The sequence below is a fragment of the Balaenoptera acutorostrata genome, chromosome 7 (assembly GCF_949987535.1).
Source record: "Balaenoptera acutorostrata chromosome 7, mBalAcu1.1, whole genome shotgun sequence".
NCBI lineage: Eukaryota > Metazoa > Chordata > Mammalia > Artiodactyla > Balaenopteridae > Balaenoptera > Balaenoptera acutorostrata.
Window position 1 is genome coordinate 75,305,775 of NC_080070.1, and position 27,329 is coordinate 75,333,103.

Here is a 27,329-nt window from a genome sequence, read left to right on the forward strand (position 1 = left end):
CAAATATTTGTTTCCTTCAAATGATTTGTATACAGCTTTAAATTATAGTTATACATTGGCAGGATTTACTCATCCTGCATGTTCAGTGTCTTCTAAAAGCATGATGTTTTTAAAAGAATCATAATTGAATTCTCCACTGGGAGATAGAGTTGTCTTAATCCAGAAGTCAAAAAGACCATCCTCTAGGGAGACTGCTTCCTTTCCATCTTGCTGAGATAAGAGAGCGCTCTACATTCACCTTGCTAAATGTTTTCTTCTGGAAATATTCTGTAGACTGGAATCTCCTGCTCTTCCTCTGTCCTTTCAGCATATAATAATGTTAAAAACAGACTATATACAGCTCTGTCCAACATCACAATTTAGAGTTTTTTAAACTCTTAATGGTTATACATTAAATTGTAATTTTTTCAGTTATGCTCCCAAGTTTCAATAATAAACAGATCAGCTCAGGATTAAGAACCATTTGTCCTGCTGAACTAAATTGATCTGGTCTGTATACTTTAGTTCTCATTTGGCCTTCCCATTGTATGTAGATTTCTTTTCTGTCAACTAAAGTCATCTTCTGAACTTGAGACTTTCATTTTTAAGTCTTTAAGCTATTCATATATTGCTGATAAATGAAACTTGAGCGTGAGGAATTTTTAGCACATCTTTCCTCCTCAATTTATGTGTGACTATAGGTGTATGACTTGCTAAGCTTTAGCTTCTTCATCTGTAAGACAGGGAAAATAGCACTTAGCTTGTGGGGTTCTTTGCTTATTTGACTTTTGGCAGAGATGTGTCTGTCTGAAAATGAACAGGTGTCCACTAATATAAGAATTCAGAAAAGTTTGGGAAAAAATAGTACAGCATCTCTAAGACAATGAAATCTATAATATCCTTTTCTTTAAAGTTAAGGAGTTAACCAGCATGCAGGGCAGTAGAGCTCACCTCCTTACCCCCCCAGGTTCATGTATGTTCAGCACTCCTCAGTAAGCAGATTTTTCTGCTCGGCTTCCCAACAGGTAATAACGACAAGATTATGGCACAATTAGAAGTCGTTCAACATTAGGAAAAGGCCAACTGCACTTGGATTAACTAATATTTCCTTTATATTTGGCAGCATCTTCCATTCTTTCCTACCTAATTTCTCTAATATACCTCTGAGTCTCAACCAAGTATACACTTCATTCTGTTGTCCCTCTTATATAACTGTGAAGGATAAATATTATTTTTTGTTCCTATAGGGGTTTTTTTAGTGTAATCCATAGTATTTATTGCATTGGAGCAGCAGCCCCTAGCTTTGAAACCTTCACCATAGCCAGAGGAGCCGCCTTTAATATTTTCCACATTATTGATAAGATAAGACTCCTAACTGCCTTGAAAGATAACTATCATTACTGCAAGAAGGAAACCAAAAAACGGTCGCTTTCATTTCACTTAAACAAAAAGATGGGCAAAATCCATGTTGCCCAGTTAGCTACGGAAAGATTATTTTAACTCTTCAACAAGGAGATAGTGTTTTATTGAAACCTTCATGTGTAACTCAATGCACTTCTAAAGCAGAAAGGAGAGCACTGTAAAAGAAAACCCATCTTTAAACTACTTTTAGGATATAGAGAGTGTCAGCCTAGTTTCTCTAAGATGTATAATGTCCTCTTTGTTTTTCCAAGAAACCTGCTATAGATAAGTTTTCAACAACAAGCTCTAAATTGGAATGCATAGAAGGAAGTGTGGAATTTAAAAATGTTTCTTTCAGTTATCCATCAAGACCATCTATCAAAGTAAGTAAAATTTAATTATGGAAATGTACAGTTTTCTAAGACTACCTTCCACTGGCTAGGATCTCCTCATATGAGATTGTTTAGGATCACTTTGACCAAGATTTGGCTACTTTGTTTAGAGACTTGAGGGGAGAGAGAGAGAGACAGAAAGAGAGAGAGGGAGGGAGGAAGAGAGAGAGGAAGGAAAGAAGGAAGGATAGATTAGTAATGGACAAATAACTCTGGAAGAGCTAGTTACATTTTGCAGCCTCTTCTCTACATTGAACTGACTAAAGCATTTTTGACTTCCTGGAATTCCTTCACCCTGGATTTGGGAGCACAGCAAAAATGTCTTGGATTGATGTTGCCACCTATTGGTGGTCCCTGGATATTTTCCCACTCAGCATAGATCACTCATTTGAACTTGCTAAAGTTTCTAACCTGGGGGAATTGTGCACATATTGTGTCTTTCCATTATCCCGTTTTCTAGGGCTTTTACTATACCAGCATTTTTGCCTCAGTTTCTTTCTCTCTCACTTTTACACAGGCACACACACACTCAGCATAAAGTGCATCCTTCTCCCTCTATCATTCAGCCTTTGACAAATTCTTGTAAAAATGTGTCTGTCTCTTCTATTGTCTTCATCCTTTCATCTTATTAGTGTATTTATCTAAAAAGGTAGTTACTGTTAAAGATTGCAAAGAGTAATTCCTAATAAAACACCTGCTTTATAGAAAAAGGATGACATGATTTTAAGTGAAATTGGTAAAAATACTGATGTCATCAACCTTCAATGTCTTTTAAAGTGTCCAAATATCACCTGCATAATTTGCATCAAAAAAAATATACCTACTCTTACTTCCTTATTTTTCTCTAAGTCTTTGATTGAAATTCTTTCTTTCAAAGCTCTTTATTTTTTTAAATTTTTGTTATTTAATTACCATTATTGGAATAGTGTTGTCTTCTATCATTTTTCTTAACATAAATAGAACATTTTAATTCCATTTTGCAACTATATTTGGGTTGGCTTCCCGAAGACTTAAGCACTGATTTTGTCATTACATTGTATGGGTTTTAAATAAGTATTTTTTAAATGAACATTTGAAACATAGCCTTTTTTGTTAAATTGAAAAATAAATAATTACCCCCCCAAAAGTCCACCCACTTTAAATAAACAAAACACAGATTCTTCCAAAGAAAGAACAGATGCGAATTCTAGAGTAAAAGTGCAGGTGGGAGAGGAGGTACTCTCACTGGGGGTCCCTGATTTGTCACCTCCTTTAGAGAATTTTTCTTTGCTTGGCCCTTTGAAGGTTTTGCATTTGGTTTGTTTACAGAGTCTCTTTCTTTACAAATGAGGAGATCAAAGTGAAAGAATCCAAGGGGATATTCCCATGTTTTGGGAAAATGTAAGCAAAGATAAGTGAGAGTTTCTCAACAGGATTACTGTTGTCATTTTGGGAAGGTAATTTTTTGTGAGGTTTCTCTCATATTGCAGGTTCCTGGGACACTAAATGCTGGTTGCAACCCCCAGTTATTGAGAAAAATGTAAAAGTACTCCCCCTAAGTTGAAATGTCCCTGTGAGATCCACCGCTAGAAAAAGAGGCTTTCTAGTGGTGAAATCCTATTTGTGGGAGTCCCTAAGAAGTCTGCCAATTGTTTTAGTTCGGAGTCTATTTTGCAACAATGTTACATATATTCTAAGAAAGAACTTCCTTAAAGAGCTCACAGGGATATCTGGCAAGATTTCATTCAATTGTTGCAAGTTAGAAGATATAACTTTCACTAACTTGGTAGTCATGAAATTCATATAAATTATTTTGGTTGAAAATATGAAAAAAAATTTCCTGTGGCTAGTTAATAATCTATGAGTACTCAATTTAGATCTCCTCTTTATATAGAGAGATGATTAGTGTTTTTCTCCAAAATTATGTAGGTTATTATACACATACATGAAACAAACGTAATAAGATCTAAATTTGTTTTTAAGTGCCAAAGAATTTTTTCCTGTTTATAATTATACATTAAATTTCTGAAGATAGGTAAATCATATTCTTATCCTAGTTTTATGGAATTGTTTCCCCATACTTTCCAATAGATTCTGAAAGGTCTGAATCTCAGAATTAAGTCTGGAGAGACAGTAGCCTTGGTTGGCCCCAACGGCAGTGGGAAGAGTACAGCAGTCCAACTGCTGCAGAGGTTATATGATCCTGATGACGGCTTTGTAAGTGCACCTAGCAAGATCACACGCATTCCACACGATGAGATTTGGAAATTCCACCTATTACAGACAGCTTACAGCTGTGTCAACTTTTAATTTTTAACAGTGGAACTGGGAGAGAAACCATATTGTTTTCTTTCCTGCATATTCATTCATTCAACAAATATTTATTGAGCACCTACAAAGTGCCAGACGTTCTTCTAGGTGCTGGGAATACATTGGTGAACAAAGCATAAAAACCTCTCTTCCCTCATCAAGTTTACATTCTAATAAGTAGAGACAGACAATAAATAAAATAAGTAAATTATATAATATGTTAGAAGATAATAAATGCTATAGAGAAAAATAAAATAGTAATTTGTAGCATGCAGAACTTATCAAGAATTTCAGTTTCTCAAAACATCCCAAAAGAATAATATCTGTAGAAAATACTCTCTCATTTTTTTCTGTCATCCATATGTTGCACTTAACTTTCTCACCCTTGTAAACAGCATAGAGAACAAGACTATGATAGTCACAGAAGCATAATTCTTAATGCTTCTATTCAGTTTTTCAACTGTTGTTTTTAAAAGAAAATCTACTCCTCTAAAACTTAAATTTGACTTCTTAAGTCTTCATTTGGAGTATACTAGACTCATGTATCCATGCTAATATTGAATAAATAAATTACTGGATTAGCATTCCTTACATAAAGCAGTTGCATAGAATACCCATGCCCAGACAGAATACCAGTTGGTGTGAAATACCAGAGTTATAATTATCATACCTTGGCTTCTGTCATTGGAATATGTTGGGATAATAGGTAATGGCACTATCTATGGAGAAGACAATGTTCATTTAATATTATTTATAGCAGTGAATAGAATGCACTTTTACCTTTTGCAGAGGAGTGGGCTGTTGAAGGGAAGGAAGGACGTTTCCTAGAAAAAAAATGCAAAGTTCACATCAGTCTTAAAATAACAAAACTTCAGTTTTTTACATGTGTTTACATGGTAATATTTGTGGCTCCTGGAGTATATATCCTCATAATACCTAATTTGTGGATCGTAGAGTAAAGATATTCAGGTAGTTTGGCCAAATTTTAAGTCATTTTTTTTAGGTTTTATTAATTCCCAACTACCAGAAAAAGTCTATGGGCATTATGCATGCTATAAATATTTTATCAAAATATAGTCAGTCATTGTTTCCTGAAATAACCTACTTCTCAGCTTATGTTCTGGAGCAGTAAAAAGGGCTCTAACCCAGTGCAGTGAAAGGCATCACAACGTGATTCATTCCTTTGGATTCACAGATCACGGTGGATGGTAACGACATCAGAACTTTAAATGTGCAGCATTATCGAGAACATTTTGGAGTGGTCAATGAAGACATTGAAAAAGCTGCAAAGGAAGCAAATGCTTATGATTTTATAATGGAGTTCCCCATGGTAAGTACACTATGTAACCTATATCCTTAGCTTAAGTGTAAAGCACTGAAATATTCCAAAATAAGTTAAATAACAATAACATCTACAGAGTAGGGGGAGTGTGATTAATTTTTGCATTGTCCTAGGTGACACATCTGAAAATGAGAGAGCGTGGTAACAACCAAAATAAATACATCCTTGAAAGGTCCAATTTTTAACCTGTTTAGTTCTTACTGGTTCACACTTCAAATGGAAAAGAAAAAAATAAGGGATATGTTAAAATATAACGAAGAAATATGAAAGAAAATCATCAGTACAAGCTGAGGGATAGCATGTATCTGCAAAACTGTTGGTTTGCAACGCCATCTTGTGGCTAAGAGTGGGAATGTCACACACAGTGTTCAGATCGGTTCTGTGATAAGGCAAAGGAAAAATACCCTTGACTTTAGAAGTACATGGAACTAATATTGGACAAGACATGTGAAATGATAGTTGGAAAGAGATACAGTAAACTATAATTTTGGGTATTAGGACATATAGGATCCTAATGGGTATTTAAAATTGATAGAGAGCTCTAAAAATATTTCTATTTCTCAAAGTATTTGTTCATTGGCATCTTCTGAAATTGTTGTGGGGAGCACCTCGTGAAATATGAAAGGATTAGATTTGAAATTAAAAACACAAATAAAATTCCAACATCCCAGAAGGCAACCATAACAAAAACAGTTTGTTTTAATGGATATATTTTACAAACTACACTCCATAGGTCATAATAATTTTGTTCTTTCTTTTGTTTATTTCATAAAAACTTGTGTTTGCCATTCATTACCACCTATCCCCGTTATTTAGGGTCATAATTAGGACAGAAAACATTAAAGGCTGGAGGTCATTCTTTGCCGTGTGGTTTGGGAAAACACAGACTTCCTTTCTTTGACCTTTTGACTTTTAGTGACTTCCTTTCCTCAAAACACCAACGATCTTCAGTTTCCCACCTGGAATTAGAAAGTTTTCTGGTGCCTCTTAAGTCATTCCCTATAAGTTATGACTTGCTTTTACTAAAAGTCCAATATTTACACAAAAATGTCCTTGCTATAAATCTAATAGTAAATCCTAAAGATATAATCCAAAGAACAAATTAAAGATGCTGGGTTATTTTGATAGAAACTAAATTCCCCAGCCATGGTTAACCAGGGAAATAAGAATAAGCATAATAATAAATAAATGTTACAGAAGTGGTTAATTCGTATAGGTGAAAATTTAGGGAAAGCTATACTCAGAAATAAATACCATTACACCTTCTATGATATACATATATTTTTGAATTAATATATTAGGATTAACTGATACTTGCTAGCCTTTTCCCATAAACAGCCATAAAACTGGCCAAAATATATGAGACATAGGACAATTGTTTCCAAGCACTGGATAAGAGGTAGCACAAAACTGTGATTCCTGAGAGAAAGGAAACTCATTAAGACAGTCCATGAATTTTCAGCATGCTTCCTGGGAACAAATTTCTGACCATATCTCTGTAAAATGGAATCCAGAGAGAACATGGCAGTCCTACTGAGCTAAAGGCAGAGATAGAATTTCAGGGCAGCTTAAGCAACTGGAGAGGCAAAATGAGAGAGCTGTGGACGTGAGGTAGGAGGCAGAAGTCCATGTAGGCAACCCTTGGGAATCCTTCTCTTAGGATAAGATTACCCGTGGCTTACCAGAGAGCAGCTGCTACAAAGCCGAGGGTAGAACAGAGATACTAGAAGTCAAGCAGTATAGTGGAGATGTTGAAAACACAACCCAGCCAGAGTGGAGAGGTCACATTAACACCATTTTTAATACCTCAGGCATATAGCTGAGACACCAAAAAAAGTCACACCTTAGGGGTAAAGACCACACCTTAGAGTAAGGCTGACTCTAGACCTGCTCTAACAAATCCTAAAACCAAGCCATGACAAGATCCCTAAAGGAGATAGAACTTGGATGTTGGGTCCTGCCAAGTTTTGAGACTTTCTATAGATTCACCCCAACAAAGCATAAAATCAAGATTACCTAGCTCAAGATGATCAGTCAATATTTGAATTGCCTATGAGGATAAAAATCAAAATTTTCTTCAGAAGAAAACAGGTTTCAGAGTCTCTTCAAAATATCATGCACAGAATTCAGTATATATTCTACAATACCTAGTGTGCAAAGAAACAGGAAACTATGATCCATAGGCAAAAAACAAACAAACAAACAAAAAAACTAAATGTTTATGCACTTAAGAAAAACTTCAAAACGCAAGAAGAAAAACTGGTACATCTGAAAGGAGAAAGAGACAACTCCACATTTTTAGCTGAAGGCTTTAGTACTTGATAGAACAAGCAGGCAAAAAATCACTAAGGATATAGATGACCGGAACAATACTATCAACCAACTAGATCTAACTGATATTTATAGAACACTCCACCCAATAACAGCAGAAAACATTTCTCTCAAGTGCACATGGACTGTTCACTGAGCTAAACAATATTCTTTTTTTTTTAACATCTTTATTGGAGTATAATTGCTTTACAATGGTGTGTTAGTTTCTGCTTTATAACAAAGTGAATCAACTATACATATACATATATCCCCATATCTCCTCCCTCTTGCGTCTCCCTCCCACCCTCCCTATCCCATCCCTCTAGGTAGACACAAAGCACTGAGCTGATCTCCCTGTGCTATGCGGCTGCTTCCCACTAGCTATCGATTTTACCATTGGAAGAAAAAACTTATAATTTCAAAGGAAACATGTAAAGTATGTTCTTGGGCCATAATAGAATTAAAATGTAGAAATCGATAACAGAAATATATCTGGAAAATCCACAAATATTTGAAAATTAAAGAACCTACTTCTAAATAACCTATGGCTCAAAGAGGAAGTTTCGAGGAAAATTAAAAACTATTTTGAAGTAAATAAAAATGAAAATGCAAGAGATCAGTATTTGTGGAATACAGTTGATCCTTGAACAACATGAGTTTGAACTGTATGTGTTCCCTTTTATATGGATTCTTTTTTCAATAAATACATACTGTAGTATTACACGACCCACAGCTGGTTGAATTCAAGGATGTGGACACAAAGGACCAACTGTAAAGTTATACTTGGTTTTTGACTGCACAGGGGTTGGTGCCCCTAACACCTACATTGTTCAAGTGCCAACGTACAGTTAAAGCACTGCTTTAAGAGAAACTTACAGCATTATGTGCTTACTTTAGAAAAGAAAAAGATCTAAAATCTGTAAACTAAGTTTCCACCTTGAGAAACTAGAGTAAGAAGAGCAAATCAAACCCAAAGCAAGTAGAAGAGAAATAATAAAGACTAGAGCAGAAATCAGTGAAATCAAAAACAGAAAAACATTAGAAACAGTCAGTCATTAAACCAAAAGCCGTTTCCTTAAAAGATCAATAAAATCAGTAAAACTGTAGGAAGCCTGATGAAGAAACAAAAAAGAGAGCAGAAATTACCAATATCGGGGATCAAAGAAGGTACCTCACTATTAATCCCAAAGACATTAAAAGGTTAATACAGGAATACTATGAACAAAGATATGCCTGTAAATTTGCTAACTTATATGAAGTTCTATTCCTTGAAAGACACAAACTACCAAGACTCACTCAAAGAGAAGTAGATAAATAACTTTAGTGAGACGTATAACTATGAAAAAAATAAACTAGATCTCTAAACAGTAGCAACAACTACAAATAAAATTAAAATTAAAAGTGGCATTCACAATAGCATCAAAAAATATAAAGTAGAATAATGAAAGATCTGTAAATCTTCTATGTAAAAAAGATAGAACACTGCTGAGAGAAATTAGAGAATACCTAAATAGAGAGGAGTTTCAAGATGGCGGAAGAGTAAGATGCGGAGATCACCTTCCTCTCCACAAATACATCAGAAATACATCTACATGTGGAACAGCTCCTACAGAACACCTACTGAATGCTGGCAGAAGACCTCAGACTTCCCAAAAGGCAAGAAACTCCCCACATACCTGGGTAGGGCAAAAGAAAAAACAGAGACAAAAGAACAGGGACGGAACCTGCACCAGTGGGAGGGAGCTGTGAAGGAGGAAAGGTTTCCACACACTAGGAAGCCCCTTCGTGGGTGGAAACTGTGGGAGGCGGAGGGGGGAAGCTTCAGAGCCACGGAGGAGAGCGCAGCAACAGGGGTGCAGAGGGCAAAGCGGAGAGGTTCCCGCACAGACGATCAGTGCCGACCAGCACTCACCAGCCCGAGAGGCTTGTCTGCTCAGCCGCCGGGGCGGGCGGGGGCTGGGAGCTGAGGCTCGGGCTTCGGTCGGATTGCAGGGAGAGGCCTGGGGTTGGCGGGGTGAACACAGCCTGAAGGGGGCTAGTGCGCCACGGCTAGCCGGGAGGGAGTCCGGAAAAACGTCCGGAGCTGCCCAAGAGACAAGAGACTTTTTCTTGCCTCTTTGTTTCGTGGTGCGCGAGGAGAGGGGCTTCAGAGCGCCGCTTAAAGGAGCTCCAGAGACGGGCGCAAGCCGCGGCTATCAGCGCGGACCCCAGAGATGGGCATGAGACACTAAGGCTGCTGCTGCCGCCACCAAGAAGCTTGTGTGCAAGCACAGGTCACTCTCCACACCTCCCCTCCTGGGAGCCTGTGCAGCCCGCCACTGCCAGGGTCCCGTGACCCAGGGACAACTTCTCCAGGGAACGCACGGCGCGCCTCAGGCTGCTGCAACGTCACGCCGGCCTCTGCCGCTGCAGGCTCACCCTGCACAAAGTAACCCTCCCTCCCCCCGGCCTGAGTGAGCCAGAGCCCCCAAAGCAGCTGCTCCTTTAACCCTGTCCTGTCTGACCGAAGAACAGACGCCCTCAGGTGACCTACACGCAGAAGCGGGTCCAAATCCAAAGCTGAACCCCGGGAGCTGTGTGAACAAAGAAGAGAAAGGGAAATCTCTCCCAGCAGCCTCAGGAGCAGCGGATTAAATCTCCACAATCAACTTGATGTACCCTGCATCTGTGGAATACCTGAATAGAAAATGAATCATCCCAAATTGAGGAGGGGGACTTTGGGAGCAAATATATATATATTTTTCCCTTTTGCTCTTTTTGTGAGTGTGTAAATGTATGCTTCTGTGTGTGATTTTGTCTGTACAGCTTTGCTTTTAACATTGCTCCTAGAGTTCTGCCTGTCCGATTTTGTGGTTTTTTTTTTTACTTTTTAAAATTTTTTCCTCAATAATTATTTTTTATTTTAATAACTTTATTTTATTTTACTTTATTTTATTTTATCTTCTTTCCTTCTTTCTTTCTATTTTTTCTCCCTTTTATTCTGATCCGTGTGGATGAAAGGCTCTTGGTGCTCCAACCAGGCGTCAGGGCTGTGCCTCTGAGGTGGGAGAGCCAAGTTCAGGACACTGCTCTGCAACAGACCTCCCAGCTCCACGTAATATCAAACAGTGAAAATCTCCCAGAGATCTCCATCTCAATGTCAATACCCAGCTCCACTCAACGACCAGCAAGCTACAGTGCAGGACACCCTATGCCAAACAACTAGCAAGACAGGAACACACCCCATCCATTAGTAGAGAGGCTGCCTAAAATCATAATAAGGCCACAGACACCCCAAAACACACCACCAGACGTGGACCTGCCTACCAGAAAGACAAGATCCAGCCTCCTCCACCAGAACACAGGCACTAGTCCCCTCCACCAGGAAGCCTACACAACCCACTGAACCAACCTTAGCCACTGGGGACAGACACCAAAAGCAATGGGAACTACGAACCTGCAGCCTGCGAAAAGGAGACCCCAAACACAGTAAGTTAAGCAAAATGAGAAGACAGAAAAACACACTGCAGATGAAGGAGCAAGGCAAAAACCCACCAGACCTAACAAATGAAGAGGAAATAGGCAGTCTACCTGAAAAAGAATTCAGAGTAATGATAGTAAAGATGATCCAAAATCTTGGAAATAGAATAGAGAAAATACAAGAAACGTTTCACAAGGACCTAGAAGAACTAAAGAGCACACAAACAATGATGAACAGCACAATAAATGAAATTTAAAATTCAATAGAAGGGATCAATAGCAGAATAACTGAGGCAGAAGAACGGATAAGTGACCTGGAAGATAAAATAGTGGAAATAACTACTGCAGAGCAGAATAAAGAAAAAAGAATGGAAAGAACTGAGGACAGTCTCAGAGACCTCTGGGACAACATTAAGCACACCAACATTCGAATTATAGGGGTCCCAGAAGAAGAAGAGAAAAGGAAAGGGACTGAGAAAATATTTGAAGAGATTATAGTTGAAAACTTCCCTAATATGGGAAAGGAAATAGTCAAGTCCAGGAAGCACAGAGAGTCCCATACAGGATAAATCCAAGGAGAAACATGCCAAAACACATATTAATCAAACTATCAAAAATTAAAGACAAAGAAAAAATATTAAAAGCAGCAAGGGAAAAACAACAAATAACACACAAGGGAATCCCCATAAGGTTAACAGCTGATCTTTCAGCAGAAACTCCGCAGACCACAAGGGAGTGGCAGGACATATTTAAACTGATGAAGAAGAAAAACCTACAACCAAGATTACTCTACCCAGCAAGGATCTCATTTAGATTTGATGGAGAAATTAAAACCTTTACAGACACGCAAAAGCTAAGAGAATTCAGCACCACCAAACCAGCTTTACAACAAATGCTAAAGGAACTTCTCTAGGCAGGAAACACAAGAGAAGGAAAAAACCTACAATAACAAACCCAAAACAATTAAGAAAATGGTAATAGGAAGATACATATCGATAATTCCCTTAAATGTAAATGGATTCAATGCTCCAACCAAAACACATAGACTGGCTGAACGGATACAAAAACAAGACCCGTATATATGCTGTCTACAAGAGACCCACTTCAGACCTAAGGACACTTACAGACTGAAAGTGAGGGGATGGAAAAAGATAGTCCATGCAAATGGAAATGAAAAGAAAGCTGGAGTAGCAATTATCATATCAGACAAAATAGATTTTAAAATAAAGACTATTACAAGACTATTACAAGATGGAAAAAGATAGTCCATGCAAATGGAAATGAAAAGAAAGCTGGAGTAGCAATTATCATATCAGACAAAATAGACTTTAAAATAAAGACTATTACAAGAGACAAAGAAGGACACTATATAATGATCAAGGGATCAATCCAAGAAGAAGATATAACAATTGTAAATACTTATGCACCCAGCATAGGAACCCCTCAATACATAAGGCAAGTACTAACAGCCATAAAAGGGGAAATCGACAGTAACACAATCATAGTAGGGGACTTTAACACCCCACTTTCACCAATGGACAGATCAACCAAAATGAAAATAAATAAGGAAACACAAGCTTTAAATGATACATTAAACAAGATGGACTTAATTGATATTTATAGGACATTCCATCCAAAAATAACAGAATACACATTGTTCTCAAGTGCTCATGGAACATCGTCCAGGATAGATCATATCTTGGGTCACAAATCAAACCTTGGTAAATTAAGGAAAATTGAAATCGTATCAAGTACCTTTTCTGACCACAACACTATGAGACTAGATATCAATTACAGGAAAAAATCTGTAAAAAATACAAACACAGGACTTCCCTGGTGGCACAGTGGTTGAGAATCCGCCTGCCAATGCAGAGGACACGGGTTCTATCCCTGGTCCGGGAAGATCCCACATGCCATGGAGCAACTAAGCCTGTGCACCACAATGACTGAGCCTGCGCTCTAGAGCCCGCAAGCCATAACTATGGAGCCCGCGTGCCTAGAGCCCGTGCTCAGCAATGAAGAGTAGCCCCCGCTCGCTGCAACTAGAGAAAGCCCATGTGCAGCAACAAAGACCCAATGCAACCAAAAATAAATAAATAAATAAATACATTTATTTTTTAAAAAAACAAAAATACAAACACATGGAGGCTAAACAATACACTAGTTAATAACCAAGAGATCACAGAAGAAATCAAAGAGGAAATCAAAAAATACCTAGAAACAAAAGACAATGAAAACATGATGACCCAAAACCTATGGGATGCAGCAAAAGCAGTTCTAAGAGGGAAGTTTATAGCATTATGATCCTACCTCAAGAAACAAGAAACATCTCAAATAAACAACCTAACCTTACACCTAAAGCAATTAGAGAAAGAAGAACAAAAAAACCCGAAAGTTAGCAGAAGGAAAGAAATCATAAAGATCAGATCAGCAATAAATGAAAAAGAAATGAAGGAAATGATGGCAAACATCAATAAAACTAAAAGCTGGTTCTTTGAGAAGATAAACAAAATTGATAAACCATTAGCCAGACTCATGAAGAAAAAAAGGGAGAAGACTCAAATCAGTAGAATTAGAAATGAAAAAGGAGAAGTAACAACTGACACTGCAGAAATATAAAGGATCATGAGAGATTACTACAAGCAACTGTATGCCAATAAAATGGACAACCTGGAAGAAATGGACAAATTCTTAGAAATGCAAAACCTCCCAAGACTGAACCAGGAAGAAATAGAAAACAGGAGCAGACCAATCACAAGCACTGAAATTGAAATTGTGATTAAAAATCTTCCAACAAACAAAAGCCCAGGACCAGATGGCTTCACAGGCGAATTCTATCAAACATTTAGAGAAGAGCTAACTTCTATCCTTCTCAAACTCTTCCAAAATATAGCAGAGGGAGGAACAATGCCAAACTCATTCTACGAGGCCACCATCACCCTGATACCAAAACCAGACAAAGATGTCACAAAGAAAGAAAACTACAGGCCAATATCACTGATGAACATAGATGCAAAAATCCTCAACAGAATACTAGCAAACAGAATGCAACAGCACATTAAAAGGATCATACACCATGATCAAGTGGGGTTTATCCCAGGAAAGCAAGGATTCTTCAATATATGCAAATCAATCAATGTGATACAGCATATTAACAAACTGAAGGAGAAAAACCATATGATCATCTCAATAGATGCAGAGAAAGCTTTCGACAATATTCAACAACCATGTATGATGAAAACCCTGCAGAAGGTATGCATAGAGGGAACTTTCCTCAACATAATAAAGGCCATATATGACAAACCCACAGCCAACATCGTACTCAATGGTGAAAAACTGAAACCATTTCCACTAAGATCAGGAACACGACAAGGTTGCCCACTCTCACCACTATTTTGGAAGTGTTAGCCACAGCAATCAGAGAAGAAAAAGAAATAAAAGGAATCCAAATCGGAAAAGAAGAAGTAAAGCTGTCACTGTTTGCAGATGACATGATACTATACATAGAGAATCCTAAAGATGCTACCAGAAAACTACTAGAGCTAATCAATGAATTTGGTAAAGTAGCAGAATACAAAATTAATGCACAGAAATCTCTAGTGTTCCTATACACTAATGATGAAAAATCTGAAAGTGAAATTAAGAAAACACTCCCGTTTACCATTGCAACAAAAAGAATAAAATATCTAGGAGTAAACCTACCTAAGGAGACAAAAGACCTGTATGCAGAAAATTATAAGACACTGATGAAAGAAATTAAAGCTGATACAAATAGATGGAGAGATATGCCATATTCTTGGATTGGAAGAATCAACACTGTGAAAATGACTCTACTACCTAAAACAATCTACAGATTCAATGCAATCCCTATCAAACTACCACTGGCATTTTTCACAGAACTAGAACAAAAAATTTCACAATTTGTATGGAAACACAAAAGACTGTGAATAGCCAAAGCAATCTTGAGAAAGAAAAATGGAGCTGGAGGAATCAGACTTCCTGACTTCAAACTAAACTACAAAGCTACAGTAATCAAGACAGTATGGTACTGGCACAAAAACAGAAATATAGATCAATGGAACAGGATAGAAAGCCCAGAGATAAATCCATGCACATATGGTCACCTTATCTTTGATAAAGGAGGCAAGAATATACAGTGGAGAAAAGACAGCCTCTTCAATAAGTGGTGCTGGGAAAACTGGACAGGTACATGTAAAAGTATGAAATTAGAACACTCCCTAACACCATACACAAAAATAAACTCAAAATGGATTAAAGACCTAAATGTAAGGCCAGACACTATCAAACTCTTAGAGGAAAACATAGGCAGAACACTCTATGACATAAATCACAGCAAGATCCTTTTTGACCCAGCTCCTAGAGAAATGGAAATAAAAACACAAATAAACAAATGGGACCTAATGAAACTTAAAAGCTTTTGCACAGCAAGGAAACCATAAACAAGATGAAAAGACAACCCTCAGAATGGGAGAAAATATTTGCAAATGAAGCAACTGACAAAGGATTAATCTCCAAAATTTACAAGCAGCTCATGCAGCTCAATATCAAAAAAAAAATAAAACCCAATCCAAAAATGGGCAGAAGGCCTAAATAGACATTTCTCCAAAGAAGATATACAGATTGCCAACAAACACATGAAAGAATGCTCAACATCATTAATCATTAGAGAAATGCAAATCAAACCTACAATGAGATATCATCTCACACCGGTCAGAATGGCCATCATCAAAAAATCTACAAACAGTAAATGCTGGAGAGGGTGTGGATTAAAAGGAACCCTCTTTCACTGTTGGTGGGAATGTAAATTGACACAGCCACTATGGACAACAGGATGGAGGTTCCTTAACAAACTAAAAATAGAACTACCATACGACCCAGCAATCCCACTATGGGGCATCTATCCTGAGAAAACCATAATTCAAAAAGAGTCATGTACCAAAATGTTCATTGAAGCCCTATTTACAATAGCCAGGACATGGAAGCAACCTAAGTGTCCATCAACAGACGAATGTGGCACATATATACAATGCAATATTACTCTGCCATAAAAAGAAACGAAATTGAGTTATTTGTAGTGAGGTGAATGGACCTAGAGTCTGTCATACAGAGTGAAGTAAGTCAGAAAGAGAAAAACAAATACCATATGCTAACACATATATATGGAATCTAAGAAGAAGAAAAAAAAAGATCATGAAGAAACTAGGGGCAAGACGGGAATAAAGACACAGACCTACTAGGGAATGGACTTGAGGATATGGGGAGGGGGAAGGGTAAGTTGTGACAAAGTGAGAGAGTGGCATGGACACATATACGCTACCAAACGTAAAATAGATAGCTAGTGGGAAGCAGCCGCATAGCACAGGGAGAGCAGCTGGGTGCTTTGTGACCACCTAGAGGAGTGGGATAGGGAGGGTGGGAGGGAGGGAGACGCAAGAGGGAAGAGATATGGGAACATATGTATATGTATAACTGATTCACTTTGTTATATAGCAGAAACTAACACACCATTGTAAAGCAATTATACTCCAATAAAGATGTTAAAAAAATAAAAAATAAAAAAAAAGAATACCTAAATAAATAGGATGTACCTTATTCGTTGATTTAGAGATTGAATATTTTTAAAGGTATGGATTCTCCCCAAATCAATCTATAAATTTAATGCTATTTCAATCAAAATCCCAGCAGTCTTTTTTCATGTGCAGAAATCAACATGCTGATTACAAAATTTATTTGGAAATTTAAAGGACCAAGAATAGCCAAAACAATTTTGATAAAAGAACAACAAAGCTGGAAGACCTACAATAGCTAATTTTAAGACAGCAATTAAGACAATGGTAATGACATAATAATGGACTTGTAGGTCAGTGGAACACAATAGAGAGTCTAGAAATAGACCCACACATACCTAGTCAATTGATTTTTGACAAGGTCAGTGTAATTCAATGGGAGAAAGGAAAGTCTTTTCAAAAAATGGTGTTGGAAAAATTGGATATCCATATGGGAAAAAAAAAAAAAAAGAAATGTGGCCTTACCTCATACTATATACACATATAATTTGCCATGAATCTTAAACCAAATGTAAAAACTTAAGCCATAAAACTTCAGAAATAAAAACTTAGGAAAAAATCTTTGTGACCTTGAGGTAGGCAAAAATTTCTGGGAAAAGCACTTACTATTTAAAAAAATGATAATCTGGGCTTTATTGAAATTAAAACGTTTTAAAAGACACCATTTAGAAAATAAAAAGGCAAGACAGAGTGAAAGAAAATACTCAATACACAGATCTGACAAAGGATGTGCACCCAGAATATATAAAGAACTTTGCAAAATGGTAATTAGACCAAAAAATAAAATAAAATAAAAAATGGACAAAAACTTGAACAGACATTTCCCCAAAAAATAATCAAATGAGAAAATATACATGAAAAATATTCAACATTACTAGTCACCAGGGAAATCCTAAGTAAAACCACAAAGAGATACCATTTCACATTCAATAGAATGGCCAGAATTAAAAGAAATAGCAATTATAACTTCTCGTTAGGATATAAAGCAATTGGATCTCTCTTTCTTTCTGAATAAAGTGAAATTGGTACAATCATTTTAGAAAGAAATTTGACAGTTTACTATAATGTTAAACATAACACTTATGACTCAGCATTCTATTCCTACATATTTTTCCAAAAGAAATGAAAATATGACTACAAGAATATCATGTACATGAATGTTCATAACAGCTTTATTCATAATATTCAAAAATTGGAAATAACCCAAATGTTCATCAGCAGCTGAATGTATAAACAAATTGTGATTTATATAGGGTTGCCAGATGAAATACAGAATTTTCAGTAAAATTTGAATCTCAGATAAACAATAATTTTTAGTATGAGTATATCCCAAGTATTGTATGAAATATACTAAAAAAGTATTCCATTGTTTACCTGAAAATCAAAATTAACTGAGCTCCATGGTTCTTGGTGTGTTTTTGTTTTTGCTAAACCTGGCAACCCAAGATAGATGCACATTGTGAATAAATAGGAGTGAATTACTGATACACACAACATGGATGAATCTCAAAAATATTATGCTAGATAAAAGAAAACAGACCAAAAAAGTACACAATGCAATTATATCAAGGCTGCAGGATACAAGATTAATATACAAAAGTCACTTTTCTATATAACAACAGTGAACAAGTAGAATTGGACATTAAAAACACAATACTATTTATATTAGGACTCCAAGAAATGAAATACTTAGGTATAAATCTAACAAGATACGTACAAGATTTATATAAAGAAAACTACAAAACTCTGATAAATAAAATCAAAGAATTAAATAAATGGAGAGGTAGTCTATATTCATGGAAAGGAAGACTCAATATTGTCAAGACGTCAGTTCTTCCAACTTGATCTATAGATTCTATGCAATCTCAATCGAAATCCCAGCAAGTTATTGTGTGGATATCAACAAACTGATTCTAAAGTTTACGTGGAGAGGTAAAAGACCAAGAATAGCCAACACGATGTTGAAGAAGAACAAAGTTAAAACACTACACTATCCAACTTCCCAAGACTTATTATAAAGCTACAGTAATCAAGGCAGTACAGTACTGGTGAAAGAAAAACAAATAGATCAATTCAACAGAGTCCAGATATAGACCCATATAAATATAGTCAACTAATCTATGACAAAGGACCAATAGCAATACAATAGAGAAATGATAGTCTTTTTAACAAACAAATGGTGTGGGAACAACTGGACATCCACAAGTAAAAAAATTAATCTAGACACAGACCTTACAGCTTTCACAAAAATTAACTCAAACTGGATCATAGACCTTAATATGAAATGAAAAACTATAAAAATCCTAGAATTTAACATAGGAGAAAATCTAGAATGATTTGGGTATGGCAATGGTTTTTTAGATACAACACCAAAGGCACAAACCATGAAGGAGGTTATTGATAAGCTGGACTTCATTAAAATGGAAAACTTCTGCTCTACAGAAGACAATGCCTAAAGAATGAGAAGATAAGCCACAGACTGGGAGAAAACATTTGCAAAAGACACATCTAGTAAAGGATTGTTATCCAAAAAGTATATAAAGAACTCCTAAAATTCAACAATAAGCAAATAAGCAACCCAATTTAAAAACAGGCCAAAGACTTTAAAAAACACCTCACCAAAGAAGATATACAGATGGCAAATAAGCATGTAAAAAGATGCTTCACATCATATATCATCAGGGAAATGCAAATTAAAACAACAGTGAGAAAGTATTACACTCCTATTAGAATGGCCAAAATCCAGAACACTGACAACACCAAATGCTGGCGAGGGTGTAGAGCAGAAGGAACTCTTATTCATTGCTGGTGGGCACAGCCATTTTGGAAGATGGTTTGGCAGTTTCTTACAAAACTAAACATGTTCTTCCCATATTATCCAGCAATCATCCTCCTTGGTATTTACTGAAAGGAGTTGAAAACTTATGTCCACACAAAAACCTGCACAAAGATGTTTATAGCAGCTTTATTCATAATTGCCAAAGCTTGGAAGCAACAAAAATGTCCTTCAGTATGTGAACAGATAAATAAGTTTTGATATATCCAGGCAGTGGAATATTATTCAGCACTAAAAAGAAATGAGATATCAAGCCATGAAAAGATATGGAAAAACCTTAAATGCATATTACTAAGTGAAAGAAACCAGTCTGAAAAGGCTACATACTGTTTGACTCCAACTATATTAACATTCTTGAAAAGGCAAAACTGAGGAGACAGTTGAAAGGTTAGTGGTTGCCAGGGGCTGGCAAGGGAGATGGAAAGATGAATAGGGAGAGCACAGAGGGTTTTTAGGACAGTGAAAATACTGTATGATACTATAATGATGAATACATGTCATTTTATGTTTGTCTAACTTAGAATGTACAACACCAAGAGTGAATCATAATGTAAACTATGGACTCTGGATGATTATGATGTGTCAGTGTAGGTTCATCACTTGTAACAAATGCACCACTCTGGTGAGGGATGTTGATAACGGAGGAGGCTATGCATGTTTGGGGGCAGGATGGTTTATGGGAAATCTCTGTACCTTCCTCTCAATTTTGCTGTGAACCTTTAAAACTGCTCTAAAAAAGTGTCTTAAAAAATACACACTGTATGATTCTATTTATATGCAGTTCTAGAACTAGTGAAATCAATTTATAGTGATAAAAATCAAATCAGTGGTATCCTGAGGCAAGGTGTGGGTTTTGAGTGGAAAGGGTCATCCGGAACCTTTCTAGGGTGATGGAAATGTTCTATATCTTTTTTCAGGTGGTAATAACATGGGTACACTCATTTGTCAGAACTCATAGAACTGTTCTTTTAAAATGTGTGCATTTTATTGTGAATAAATTATTCCTCAATAAGGTTTATATATATATATTTAATGTGAAGGTCAGACTCTAGAAATTAAAAGTTTAGAAATAGTATTTAAATGTAAATCCTCAAAGAAATGAACTTTGGACTGGGGACTTAACCCAATAGAATATTACTAATTATGCTTCATTAGTTCTAGAAATTACCTCCAACCTCAGATATCTAACAATATCTACTTTGTTAAAGATGCATATACCAAAAAGTAAAGAAGGCCTAAAAGGTCTCCCAAGATTGAAAAAAGTTTTGAGGAAGAAGTTTGTTTTTGCAGTAATCTTTTCATACTTTTTTTCAGAATATAAAGGAAGGAAATTATGGACAATATATTAAATCACTAATAAACATTTCAAATAATAGTTAAGTATTTGTACTACAGTGTTTCTTTTAAAGATACCAGTGCATTCTAAAAATGTCTTTAAAACTTTGAAAATCGGTTCAAATTATTATTAATCTTCCTTAAAATCCTTGATTATCCTATGTTCTCATGTCTTTTAGTCCTAGCCAAATTTTTCTTAGGGCTTCTCTTCACTACACTCTTTTAAAATAGTTGTTTGTTTTTACAAAGAACAAATCATAAGTCAATACCAGCCAGGCTGAAGTAGAGATTAAGCTGGCATTAAAACACAACTGTGATTGCCATTTACTGTTCTAATCATCTGACCATGCTGCCTTCTGTTTCTGTTTTCTTTCCTATTTTTCATTAGAAATTTAATACCATGGTAGGGGGAAAAGGAGCTCAAATGAGTGGAGGACAGAAACAGAGGATTGTGATTGCTCGAGCTTTAGTTCGAAACCCGAAGATTCTGATCTTAGATGAGGCTACTTCTGCCCTAGATACAGAAAGCGAATCAGTGGTTCAAGCTGCACTGGAGAAGGTAAGTGAGAAGATTCATTTATTATTTTCATGTTCCTGGTTCAGCATTATTTTTAAATACAAGAAAGTGTGGCTCCATAGCAGATTATTTATTAATTTCAGAGCCCTCCTTAAGGTACAGATGCAGTGATTTGGAGGAAAGAAGAAGATGCTATACTTAGTGTTAAAAATATATATGAGGCTCATATCCAAGCAATCATCCCATATATACCTCCATTCCAACAGGTCTGCACTTTCCACCTCCCCAGAGTAATTCCACACCCCTACCACTATCACAATTATAATCGCATCCACCCTTTGTCTCTTCCATATACACCCGTGGGATTTTCTTCTCTGGCCATTTTTTCCTCTTTGGGCAACCCCAGAGTACTCATTTTAACTTAATTTCACTTCAAGTGGAGAAGCATACACTGTGGTTTGCCTTGACCTTGAACCATCCTCCTTCAACAGCCCTGGGGCCCTCACACTGGCTTCCTGCTCTTTGCAAGCTGTTGCACATGCTTCATGGCCACAATGCAGAATTGGCCCTTTACCACATTGCACTGCATCAGGGAGGGTAGTTAGTGGTGGTGATATGAAAAACCACAGAATACTTTTTTTCAGTGGCCAAACACTCTTTCAAATCATAACCTTCAAGCTCTTCAGAAGGCTTAATGGAACTTTTTACTTTGTGCTTGTATGAAAATGGGTTGTGTTTTTCTCTCTAAGAAAATTACAGGCTTTTCTTTTTAAACACTGATTTTGTGTGACCAGAAATGGATACTGGCAGCCAGAGTGCCCACTGCTTATTTAAAAATCTGTTAGTTACTGTTATCAACTTGCAGATCAGATTTTATAAGTTTTTACTGTTGTTTCCATCTCACATGATGAGAGTGCCACATGTTGCTCATGATATTTCTTATTTTCATAAAATAAGCAAGTGATATGAAAATCCATGTTCATTGTGGACACTTTGCCAATTTGGTTCATTTTGGTGAAGAAGAAACGATGATTCCCTCAAAAGCATGTCTCATACTTTATTCATTTTTTTTATACTTAGTAACTAAGACAGGGCTCTATTTATAGAATACACTCAAATTGTGTTTATTAATGGTGATGTTTAGTTATTACTTAGGGCTTGAATGTACTGGAAAATGATTAAACTTAAGCATCTCAAATCACAGTTTTTCTAGTTTTATTGAGATATAATTGATATACATATATAAGATTTTTTTTAAATACTGTAATAGGCTGTGAAGTTGTTTAGAGGTTAAATGTTGTACCCATTGTCTTTTCATCCAATTTGTTAATCACTTCAGGCAATCAAAACTTGTTCAGACTTTTAAAATAAACAGTTGTTTAGTGACATGATAAACTAATAAATATTTTTTTCCTACTGGTTGAAATGAAATCTATATCATAAGTGAAAAGAGAAGAATACAAAATGTTTGTAAACTATTATTCCAAGTATATATATATATATATTTTTTAAACAGAACTTATATATTTATTTATTTATTTATTTATTTATTTATTTATTTTTGGCTGTGTTGGGTCTTCGTTTCTGTGCGAGGGCTTTCTCCAGTTGTGGCAAGTGGGGGCCACTCTTCATCGCGGTGCGCGGGCCTCTCACTATCGCGGCCTCTCTTGTTGCGGAGCACAGGCTCCAGACACGCAGGCTCAGTAATTGTGGCTCACGGGCCCAGCTGCTCCGCGGCATGTGGGATCCTCCCAGACCAGGGCTCGAACCCGTGTTCCCTGCATTGGCAGGCAGATTCTCAACCACTGCGCCACCAGGGAAGCCCCCAAGTATATATTTTTAAAATTCAATTACTGTTATTGTTTTCCAGTTTTTAAAGGGGGTAATTAAATCAACATTGTAGAGATGTATGGGTGTGAAACTGCTTTAAATAGACTTTGCTTATCTTTTATGGAGTGAGGGTAAATGGTAGCAAATGAGGTGACAGGTAGTACAGTAAACTCATGAAATACATATGCTTCAGTATATAATTGACTTGTGGTGAAGCGGAGAGTTAAAATACAGGCAAGGAAATGAACACTCTAGTGCCGTGAGAGTCCTGTACACCCACTACACAGATGGTGATTGCAAAACCAAGTCTTTAAAGAGGTCCCCACCTAAGGAGGGTAGGGCATTCAACAGGTCTTGTTTCTGTTCATCTGTCTAAGAACTCTCAGACCCTGTGGCATGACATGGCCTAACCCACAGCAGTTAACAGATTTTTTATAGCTCAAAATACCATGTAAACCACTAACCAACAAAGAGGGAACAATAAAATGTATTATTTCTTACTGGTGAATGCTGCATCCACCTCCCTCCACAGCCAGCCTTCAGATATCCTCCCAGCCCCTCCTCTCCATTACCTCATTGTCTTCCTTTTATATGAAACTCTAGAACCAGTAGAACTAATCTATAGTGATAAAAAAAAATCAGATCAATAGTTTACTGGGGCAGGGGGTGGATTTTGATTGAAAAGGGGCATGAGGGAAATATCACTCTTGTTCTCACTTGGATTATTGCAATAGCTGTCTCTCATGCCCACTTCAATCTGTTCTCAACACCGCAGCCAGACGACGTTATTAAAATGTAAATTTGATCATGTCGTGCTTCTGCTTCAAATCCTTCAATGGCTCCTTATCTCACTTCTTACTCTAAGTAAAAACCAAATTCCTTACAGTAGCTACAAGGTTCTGTGGAGTTGGGCACCAAGCTCCTTCTGGAACCTGACACCCTACCACTCTACCCCACATTGGCTGCCCCTTAAACAGACCATAACACTTTTCATCAGCTAACATACTATGTATGTATTTGTTTATTTTGTTATCTCTCTTCCTCCACTGGAATATCTACTCTTTGTTGTCAAAGGCATTAATTGGTTAACTGCAGCATACCCAGAGTTAGAACAATGCCTGGCCGCTATTTGACAGCCAATAAATATTTGTTGAATAGTATCTGGATGAGTGTGATACAGAATAGTTCCAAGGCCTGAAGTGCTCTTTTCTGGACTTCTTAGTTTAGGCTTGCGGCAATCTAGTTTTGCTTCACTAATCTTGTTCAAGAGGAGGACTTAGGATCAGTGGATAAAGATCTATACTGCAGGCTATGGAGTTCCACTCTGCTACTTGTTTGGACCCAGCATGCCAATGCAGCAGGCTTCCAGGTTAGCCTACCATGAGGAGTCATGGCAGTGAACACCTGCAGGCCCCTGGGGAAGCAGAGGAAGCCCACACTGATTTTAGGATAAAGCCTGTGAAAGCTCTTTGAAATGTTAAAAGTAGTATGCACATCTAAGGAATAATTATTATTAAGGGAGATTCAGCTACACCACATTAATGGAGAACCTTTAAAAAGACCCTTTGCTAATTATGAAAGATGGGTTTCCATCACAGCTTTATTCTTTGAAGAGACTGAGCTGCTTTGTTGCAGCCCTCATAGGCTTTTCTTTATCATCACTTCTCTCTCTCATGTGATGCATTCTGTTTGTCTTCCTCTGGGGTGCCTTACATTATGTTTATACTACTTGGAGAATTAATAAGTAAATTGAAATATTACATTAAGCTGTGGGCTACCTTATTATATTAAGCCCAAGAAGTGGTTATCCAAAGCTGAAGTTAGGTTAATTATTACACATACACACACACACACTCACACATGTTTTGGTGTGTCTTTGTCAGATATCTTACTTTCTCTTTACCTATGGAATTGGGAATTTTTTAGATTTTTCCTTTTTCTTTTCCTTTTTTTTTTTTTTTTTTTTTTACCATTTGCAGCAATACTATAATAGTTGGGAACAGAAAGGGGATTGCTGCAAGGGGACTTCCTTGGCTGGAATTTAGCCAGGAGAACAAAGGTAACGCAGAGAATACCTCATCCCAAAAGCATCATGGGACATTTTACAAGCTTGCTTAATCAAGCTCACATTTATAAGGCTTCGTGTTAAATTATAGGCCACTAACTTCTTTTAGGATAGATCACGGTCCCATTGAGAATCTGACTAAGAAAGGGAAAAATAAACCACTGTAACTCTTCTGAAAAATCTAAAAGTGCACTTGTACAGAAAGATTTATATATAATATTGAGGGGTTCATAGACCCCCTGAAGCCATTCATAAGTCATTATTTTAGGTGTAATAAAGGAACAAATGAACAATAATAACTAATCCTTACAAGAACCCAATGTGATTCGTACATTTATTCTCCTATTTTACAGATGTGCAAACTGAAGCACAGGGAGATTGAGTAGTAGCTAGGAAGCAATGAAGTCAGAACCTGGACCCAGACAGTCGGCCCTCTAGCTCATTCATATAACCACCATGGTATATTGCCTCAAGATTATACACCTGCTAGGGTTTGAAGCTAAATTTGAAACCAGATCGTTCTTAAACTAGCCTCTTATAGATCCAGCAATTCCACTTCTGGATATGTAACCAAAAAAATTGAAAGGAGGGACTCAAACAGATATGTGTATACCAATGTTCACAGTAGCATCATTCACAATAGCTGAAAGGTAGAAACAACGCAAATGTCCATTGACAGATGAATGGGTGAACAAAACGTGGTATGTACATACAATGGAATAGTAGTCAGTCTTAAACGGAAGGAAGTTCTGACACATGCTACAACATGGAGGTCCCTAGAAGACATACGCTAACTGAAATAACACAGACACAAAAAGACAAATATTGTATGATTACACTTATATGAGATACCTAAAATAGTAAAATTCATAGACAGAAAGTAGAATAGAGGTTACCAGGGGCTAAGGGAAGGGAGAATCAGGAGTTATGGTTTAAAGGGTACAGAGTTTCAGTATAGGATGAAGAAAAAGTTCTGGAGATGGAAAGCGGTAATGGTTACACAACAATGTAAATATACTTGAAATCACTAAAGTACACTTAAAAATGTTAAAATTGCTTTAAATTTTTATGTTATGTTATTTTACCACACAAAAGAAGAATGAACTAAGCCTGAGCATAAAAGGATAGTGACACAGAAGGAATTGACCTCTCAGATCCAGGAGGACCCTACCCTTAAAAATGGTTAGAATGACAGCACAGCAAATATAGCCAATATTTTATAATAACTTTATATGGGGTATAATCTATAAAAATATTGAATCACTATGTTGTACAACTGAAACTAATATAATATTGTAAGTCAGGTATATGGCAATAAAAAATAGTTTTAATGGTTAGAATGGTAAATTTCATGTTATCTATACTTTACCAGCATTTTTTTAAAAAACTATTTTCTATACAAAACCACACTGCCTTCTTAGAAAAGAAACTCAAACTGTACCCCAGATTGAAGCTGCTATGTAGGACTGTAATAAACTTGTTTTTGTCCCCTTAACCTGCTTATTTTGACCCTATTGTATATATAGCTAGTAAATTTTTCTTCCACAAATGAATTTAAATCATTATTACTTAGTAGGACATTTCAAAGTCTTTAAAAAACATAGGAAAAAAACTAAAAAATATACAGCAAGGTATTTTTCCATGATATAGATACTTATCTTAGTGATTTCTGTGAATTTAAATTATTCCTAAGCTTTGTCCTCCCCCACAAATAAGGAAAAGTCCTATATAAAATATTGATTTTCCTAACTCTTACCAAGTAAGACATCTTTACTGTATTGTTTATTGGTCAGCACTCTGAGCTAAGTAAGACAGTATTGCCTCCTAGAAGAAAGATGAGCTAATTATTGTAGTGTTTTCTTATTCACTGTTTACTTCATCGTTTACTTTTTGTTGTAAATTTCTCCACAAATAGTAGCTTGTTAATAAAGTTAAGTGAAGGAAAATGGTATTAAGTGACTATAAATAATTTTATTATCTTCAGTT

The 27,329-nt window shown here is 36.5% G+C and overlaps 1 protein-coding gene across 1 annotated transcript in view; it reads left to right on the forward strand.

The window, feature by feature from the left end:
- Window positions 1–27,329, forward strand: part of ABCB5 (ATP binding cassette subfamily B member 5) — a 107,875-nt gene that overhangs the window by 18,617 nt on the left and 61,929 nt on the right. The window contains 5 exon segments of the mRNA XM_028166952.2: window positions 1,227–1,337; window positions 1,649–1,763; window positions 3,843–3,968; window positions 5,257–5,391; window positions 21,320–21,494. Coding sequence (XP_028022753.2) covers window positions 1,227–1,337; window positions 1,649–1,763; window positions 3,843–3,968; window positions 5,257–5,391; window positions 21,320–21,494 — 662 coding nt within the window.